Source organism: Sander lucioperca, chromosome 12 (genome assembly GCF_008315115.2).
Source record: "Sander lucioperca isolate FBNREF2018 chromosome 12, SLUC_FBN_1.2, whole genome shotgun sequence".
In the NCBI taxonomy this organism is placed as follows: Eukaryota; Metazoa; Chordata; class Actinopteri; order Perciformes; family Percidae; genus Sander; species Sander lucioperca.
This window is the reverse complement of record NC_050184.1, coordinates 12,139,160-12,147,285: the sequence shown is the minus strand read 5'-3', so window position 1 is coordinate 12,147,285 and position 8,126 is coordinate 12,139,160. Positions and strand designations below refer to the sequence as shown.

At 42.1% G+C, this 8,126-nt stretch overlaps 1 protein-coding gene across 8 annotated transcripts in view; it reads left to right on the top strand.

Annotated features, from left to right (window-relative positions):
- mib2 (mindbomb E3 ubiquitin protein ligase 2) overlaps positions 1-8,126 on the top strand; it is a 48,417-nt gene that overhangs the window by 21,706 nt on the left and 18,585 nt on the right. For 6 of the 8 annotated variants that reach the window (XM_036008516.1, XM_036008517.1, XM_036008514.1 and 3 more), the window contains 7 exons: positions 2,782-2,888; positions 4,260-4,454; positions 4,783-4,925; positions 5,317-5,424; positions 5,585-5,689; positions 6,393-6,555; positions 7,213-7,346. In XM_036008516.1, coding sequence (XP_035864409.1) covers positions 2,782-2,888; positions 4,260-4,454; positions 4,783-4,925; positions 5,317-5,424; positions 5,585-5,689; positions 6,393-6,555; positions 7,213-7,346 — 955 coding nt within the window. Of the gene's footprint in view, positions 1-1,017; positions 2,039-2,781; positions 2,889-4,259; positions 4,455-4,782; positions 4,926-5,316; positions 5,425-5,584; positions 5,690-6,392; positions 6,556-7,212; positions 7,347-8,126 lie in introns of those variants that run through there. The other 2 variants (XM_036008519.1, XM_036008515.1) reach the window with 2 other exon arrangements.

Genomic DNA, 8,126 nt, shown 5'->3' with positions numbered 1-8,126 from the left:
CCCTTTTCAAAGGGGTGCCTTTGTCACCTAAAGATATCTGCACTTTATTGTGTGTTCATGTTAAATAAAAAGTGCATTAATTTAAATGCCTTGGGGTCAGCTCTTAATGTAAACATTGATACTTTTAAGAATGCAGCAGGTTAGAGGGAACCTTGTACAATTGTAGAATCTCTTTCATATCCAAGCAAAATTGGTATTGTAACTGAAATGTTCCTAACCTAATAGAAATTGATTGACGTGTGTCCATGCTGAAAGTACTGAGGGCAGCGTATGTTTACGAGGAGATGGTTGGTATGCAGCTTGTTAATTGGCTCGTCAACACAAACAACACACACACACAGTTCCAGGGAACACATCGGGTCATCTCAGTGCCTAATCCTTCACTCGCACATCAAGCTCCACTGCTCCACCTGACCTTCTCAATTCAGGTGGAGCGGTAGTACACAACAGTAGTACTCACGTTTAATGCACATCCAATCTAACCCGACTACTGGCCTGCAGTGTTTTCCAGTGCTTTCTTGGTCTTCTAGTCAGAATTGCCTGGAATTTCACCTGAATTTGGTTGTAGTGGGCTAACTGCTAACTTCTCGTCTGTGTCATGTAGAGGGTTTCGGTGCTTTAGTAGGTGAAGTGTGGACTAAGCAGAGTTGTTAGACATAAGACAATGTATGCTTTGAAAGATGTGTCTGATTAAACTTAGTCTGCTCTTGCCTGGATTTTTATTTTTCGTAAAGGTTAAGGTACCATAAACACATTACAGTAAGTACAGTAAATGCAAAAAGGGTTGACCCCAACTGGTGTCATAACACTAACTCGTAGCCTTACTGTATTTTTCTGACAGTCACCACTTTTTATGTAAATTCCTATTTATGTGTGTGTTGGTGCTTTTGATTTCTACGTACAAATGCTAATTCTGTTTATTCCACTGCCTTTTTCAAACAGTAAAAATAACCCTTGGCTGACTGTTGACTTCAGCCGTCCGTCGTGTCAGTAGGTGTAGGTTATCTTGTCCTGATCCTATCTGGGTGCAGGGGTGACATTTGGCCGAGCAGGATTAGAAATCTTGATCCCTTGACAGAGCTGTTGTCTCTCTCAGAGTAGCTACATTGACAAACATGTCAAACACTGAGGTCTTGTTTCTAGGGACATCTGTCAGTTCACATCCTCTTTACTGCTGTAAATAATAGTAAAAATATTAGTCTTTTCTCTTACTAAACAGCTCTTTCGTCATAAGCAGTACTACTCTTGGTGTATTTTCAGTCAGTCCTTCAAATCTGAGCTAAATCAGCTTTGTGCCATCAGGAAATTGACACAGCTTGCTACATTCTCTCCATGACCCTTAATACTACAAGTTCAAGAAGTCTGTTACTGTATCTGCTAGTTGGTCTTACCACAGTTGTACCATTTATATCCTGAATTCCTCAAATAAAAAAGGGAACTAAAGCAACACAACCAATTTAATACATTGAAGCAATGCAGAAGAATGTGTTTGTACAGACCCTATGTACTGTATGTACAGCATTATTTTTCTTGTTTTTCCATTTATATCGTACATATATTTAGACATTTACATATGCAAGCACATGCATGCATGCTCTATACTTTGCCCTGAGGTGGCCTGCTCTGCTGTCCAGGGATTAGGCTCAAAGCTCTGTTTACAGATACACAACGTTCTCAGAAACAGACCTGTCCAAGCCCAGTCCCACACTGAGATAGTTGGCTCTCAGAGCCAAATGTACTGATCTTTCCCATTAACCTGGAAAATCTGGCCAGTGACGCGGGATGAAGTTAGCTAAGGCTAACTTTAAGGAAAACTCCAGAGCTAGAGAAACATGTGGGAGCAGTAAAGCCTCTGTTTCCCTGAGGACGACAGCTCTCACAAGGCTCTTTTTCTTTTGATCACATTGGATTCTATATGACTTTGAGTCTGTCCAAAAAGCTATTCGGTTTAAATGGAAGCTGGGGTTTGATCTCGTCAAGAAAGTATGGGAATAGGCAGTTCCTTTGCAACAAGATCTGATCAAATCTTCACCATAAGGTATGTCAGATTATGAGGATATGACTGTCTCACCTGAGTGTCTGAATCTGTAATTGCAGTTGAGGCTGTTGGTCAGTGTGCTAGATAGTAGAGTGTTAATGAGGGCAGCTAGGCATAGGTTTTCTCAATGTGTGTTTCTGATCTTAGCTGTTCACAGTCCTGAAATCCTATCACTTGTCTTAAGTACAATATATCCTGCTTATTTCTTGACCACTTGTGGAAGAACTACCACAACTACCCCTTAGTTCAGTAAACTAATGAGAAGGCGTCTGTTAGGGCAGAGGATGCACATATCATGAGCGCGGGATAACATGAAACAGGTAGCACTGTAGACATTATGTATTATGGCCAGAAATGATAAATGTAAACAAAAGAAAGCATGTGTACATGGAAACTCCTCAAGGTACCTTTTAACATAACCTTTTCAGTCAGCTGTCAGGAGATCACAGCAACTTGATTTGTCTTAAACTCAATGTACAGTAGCCATTTTCTTTGCTTTGTGAATAATGAAGTACCCTAAATGTATTTGCTCAGAAATGTTGTGATACTGCATATTTTCTGGCTTTTGGGACATGTGTCTGCCTTGGCTTGCCACAGATCCAAAGCTGTTACATGTTTTGTTGTGGTTTTAATATGCATACTTGAACCAAGTTTTGTATTAAGGGATTCATATCAAGTCTTTAAATTGTCTTAGATGGTCCGTAGAGAGTTTGTTCAGCTGTGTCTCCATGCTCTTATCATAGAGTCAGCTTGGCACCAAGGCAGAACCTCCCGCGGATCATCCTCAAAGGAATCTTCCAGGGGGTTAAAGTGGTTCGTGGACCTGACTGGGACTGGGGCAACCAAGACGGTGAGTGGTGTGTGGGGGGGACTGTTCTTAACCACTAACTTGGTGCTGCCGACTCAGCAGGCCCCCTACCTTCTTGAGCATGGAGCTGTACATCTTCAAAGTGTTTCACCATCCACAACCCATAATAACATTCTAACCTCACGTCTCATTAACCCTTGAAATGTCGTGTTAGTATGTGTCTGCGTGGATTTTTATTGCCAGTGACTCATCTGAGTCTGTTCCACAGATGTCTGTGAGTGTCTATACAGAGCCCTTGTTCCGTAACATTTATCTTCTTTGTTTTTCTTTTTCCAACCCTATGTAGTGGCATAAATTCAGAAATCCCTTCAATTAAAATATAGTCCATGTTGCAAGAGAATGTCTTTTTGTGGCTTCCATGAATGTCTGCAGTTTTTTATTATGTGTCAAACTGCAAATCTACGCTGTTGCTGTGCTCTCTTTCAGATACAGACAGCCTGCACTGGCTGATATTTGGAATAGTTTAAATAATTGAAAGCAATCTTCCACATTAGTGGGCTTAATTAAAGCCCTTAAATGTTCCCTTTAGGGAAAAAAGGGAATGCTAATATGTCTTTGTGTTTCCTGGTCTGGGGTCATCGTTGTCTCTGAGAATAGCAACGCTCCCTTTTCTGGGCTAGAGCGAATGAGTCAAAATGTCCTTTTGGTTGTCTTTGAAATCAGCGCCCTGGGGTTGGTTAAGTCACTCATCAGGCTTAAATGGTGTATGCAGTAAGCCGTACAGGCAGCTCTGAGCGGGCTCAGAAGCCCCCGGCCCACCATGTAGTCTTACGGGTCACTGGTTTAGCCGGTGTGGTCAGGCACTGTGGCAGCTTAATGACTTTAATGGTTTAACAAGAGTTTTCTTACATCATTAAACCTGATGTATAGCTCTGAAACCATCTTGTGAAGTGTTTTATTGTTTAATGGTGATTCTTATTTTTTTCTTATTTGTTTTTGTGTTTGAATCAAGAAGGGGATTGTGTTTCGTCAGGTCTTTGATATACTGTATGAAGAAACCATTAAGGACTGAGCTGGCTCTAGAAAATGGAAGTGACTGACACTCGTCAGCTTATGTCTCTACAGGAAAAATGTTTCTCACACACCTCTGTGTCTGCCATCTCATTTGTCTCATATGTTTACATTGTGCTTGTCAAATTTGACCATGGATGATTACATGTGTACTCGCACATTTTTCTCCTGATTAACAAACTCAAAATCAAAACACTCTGTTTATCTGATGACTTTTCTTTCTTTAATGAGCTGGTTTTTCTTTCACTGCCTTTATCTCCCCCTTCTCCCACACACTGATGCATTATTGTTTATTGCATATTTGTGTGTGTGATTTATGTGTGTGTGTGTGTGTGTGTGTAGGCGGGGAGGGTAAGGTTGGGAAGGTAGTGGACATTCGCGGCTGGGACACAGAGTCTGGTCGCAGTGTGGCCAGCGTCACCTGGTCTAATGGCACCACCAATGTCTACCGAATGGGCCACAAGGGCAAGGTAGACCTCAAATACGTGTCTGACGGCCAAGGGGGCTTCTATTACAAAGACCACCTACCGAAGCTCGGTAAGACAGACTGATTCCTGTTTCAAAGTATGCTCAAAGTCATTTTTTTCTCTGTAGTCACTTCTTACTGATGAAGTGGAGCTCAGCCCTCCACTTCATCCTCAACCTAGAAATAATTTCTGTCTGATGTAGGAATTGGTTAATCAAAAACTTGTTGGGTGGCAGTTTGCCCTGTATTATTGTAATGTTTTGTGGTATTGTTGCATGACATTTTTTAAACATTACAACTGTGTGAATATGAATGTCGGCTGAAACCATAGACATGTTGACTTCAAAACCAAACTTCAAAAACCCTCATAAGTCTCTAATGTAACACCTGTCCTTCCAGGAGAGCACGCAGAGCTGCAGCGCCAGGAGAGTGCTGACGGCCACTCCTTCCAGCAGGGTGACAAGGTCAAATGTCTCTTGGAGGTGGATATCCTGCGACAGATGCAGGAAGGCCACGGAGGATGGAACCCCAAAATGGCTGAGGTATGAAAGTCTTCTCTTCTGCCAGAAGGACAAATCACACAATTCCAAACATATTAACACAATAGGCAGCTTTACATAACTCCCTGTTGAGTTCCTCTATAATGTAAGTATATTGTGTTTTTTTTTTGTTGTTTTTTTTAGTTGCAATGTACTTTTGCGCATAGTGTGTACTCTTTATGTTTTAGACAAACATGGCCTCACAGTCAAAACACATGTCTCTTGAGCCTGGCATACAGAATATTTATATAAGTGGCTCAGATGGACGTTTGCGTGCAACAGAGTGAAAGGAAACAGAGCATCCAACTCTCAAATCACAGCTGCTAAAGGGAACATTTAGGTCACAGCCATGCAGAGGGAGACCCTGGGTGACACAGCCAATTTATGTTTGCAGTACATTTGCCGGATCGGGACTGTTCATAGAATCACTGACCGAGGAGATGTCAGAGTCCAGTACAGCAACAACATCCGCTGGACTTTCCATCCTGGGGCCCTCACCAAGGTAATGAGTTAGAGATAAGTTTCTGCCAGAGGACCTGACAGTAGGATCTTACATGGTTCCAAACTTTAACAGGAGTGTAGTTGGGTTATCAGTATGTTTTCAGCTAATTTTAATAGTTTAACAAGTGTGTTAACAATTTGTCTATCTTTCTTTCCACTAGGTGAACACTTTTGGAGTTGGCGAACTAGTAAGAGTATTGGAGGACATCGAGAGTGTGAAGAGACTGCAGGCTGGCCATGGAGAGTGGACAGACAGCATGGCTCCTGTATGCTCATTTAGCCTGATAGTACTAACTCTTCATGGTATTTCAGCGTTAGTTATTAAGGCTGAATTCATGCCAAACTGTAGAGGCAGAGGTGTGGACTCGAGTCAGACTTGTGTCATGAATCTTTAGACTAAGGTCATGATGACTTGACTTGAAAAAATCAGAAAAGTAACCAACTCGACTAACTTTCTCACCAATGACGCATGACTTAATTTAGAGTTAAGCCTTTTGATTTGGAATGACCAACCAATGATTTATTATGATTTCCTATATTTATTTACTATACTAACTGAGACACAATTTTAAATGGCATCAACTTTGGGGAAGGGTGCATAGTAACTTGTTTAGGACTTTAAACAGAGTTTTCAAGTCTTGACTCTGGACTTGCATGTCTGGTTGTGCTACTTGACTTGGGATATAATAACTAAGACTTGCAAAACAATGACTTTGTCTCACCTCTGTTGTATTCTGGAAACCCTAAGCTTACTCCCTGTCTGTGTGCATGATGTAAACTGCGTCACTTGCTAAAGTAAAGCCTTTATTTGGCAGACCTACTTCTGAATTAAAAGTGACCTACTTCCTTAAAATTGGGTGTACGTCAGGAAGTAATCAAGTTCAGAGCCGCTTGCTCGAATGTGGCCTGGTTATTTACCTAAAATTAAAGAAGCACAGAAATTGGTTTTTAAAACTGTTTTATTCCTAGGTGCTTGGCCAGGCCGGGAAGGTGTTGAAAGTATATGCGGATGGTGACCTACGGGTGGCATTTGGAGGCCAGACATGGACATTCAACCCAGCGTGCCTCTCGGCCCAGAGTGTGGAGGTGGACGCCAACCTAATGACAGCCGAGAACCCCAACGAATCTGGAAGTAAGGCCTCTGCCGGGACAAGGGGGCTCATCTCTAACACTCCAGCTCCAGCTTTACCTTCTGCATGCATTAATTCATCCTTCCCTGCCCTCATTCCAGCTCTGTCTCTGCCATGCATGCTTTAACATTCAGGCTGCAGCTGTGGCATAAATGGCCACTGTCACAGCCATTCCCTGTCTGTCTTTTTTCAGCAATGTGTGTGCCGGTGTCATTTCTTGAAATGTTCCTCTCTATAGCATGTCATGATCCTGCATGTTGACAGCGAGAGGCTTTGGCAGCACAGCAGACATTTGTCATCATGTCAGAAGTTCCCAGCAGTCTCTTAATCATGACTACATCTGTTCTGTGCATGTGTTCACCTCAGCGGATGGGAGCTTCAGCACAGAGTGATGTGTGTATGTGTGTGTTTGTGAATGTGTGTGGTCAGATTACACTGCATGAAGGGGCATTTTGACTCATTCCTGTGGTTTTGCATTAAGCTCAACTAACCCGTGTGTCTGCTATTTTAACCCTCTGGAAGGCTTTGCGACACCATTTCTAATCATATTGTTCACATTGGACTGATTTAGCTAAATGAATAATTTTTGTCTCTCTTGTCTGTCCTCTTTTCACAACCTTTTCCTCCTCCCTTCCCCCCCTCCCCATCTGCCTGTTCAGGTACTGTCATCTCAGTGTTGGAGAAGCTGCTCTCTCAGTCCACAGAGCAGGACAATCCCAGCCGGCTGGTCATTGAGGCAGCTCACGGCAGTGCCAACAAAGTGCGGGAGTTGGTGCAGAAGTATCCTGACAAGGTTAGTGCAGCACTCCTTCTCTTTGCTGCAGTCCACTGCCCGTTCCAAGAGCTCTTTCCATCAGGACACCAAGATGGGGTGGGGAATTTAAGGGCTATTGACTCTGGACTAGACCACACATTTTCACACACCACTCTAATATTTCTCAAAACTATTGACTCTGTGCTATTATGCTCCAACACAGCACTGGAGCAGAGCATTCTTTCCACTCCTCCTTGTAGTGAATATAGTACTGTATGTAGAATAGAATACATGGTTTAGGGAATATGTTGCTCTTCTTTTGTTTATGCATATTTTTATTCAAGAAAAAGTTGAATTGTTAATAAACATTTGACAACAAACATTTCCCTTAACTTTCTTTATAATGTTATTAATTGTCATCAATATACCATCCCCTGGAACTCAAAAAATTGCCTTTTCAGCACTGCGTTGATTATCTTTGTCAAATGCTTCAGATTAAAGTCTGAAATACAGTAGCCCAGAAATTGTTCATCCTATTACAATATATATATGGGTGAGGCTATTTGCACCCCTGGTACAATTAGCAGTGTATGCTATTCGTACCCTGGTGCAATTACAAGAGAATGCTATTCGTACCCCGGTGCACACAGCAATGTGTTCTATTAATACCCAGTCTGGTACAAATATCAATGTATGCTATTTGCACCCCCTATTTAACCCCTTACCTAGCTCCTTTCATATTGGTCTGGATGTTCGCAGGTTCTATTAGTAGCAACACCTTCCAGAATCCTCAATGTTCTTTTAATGACTGATGCAGAC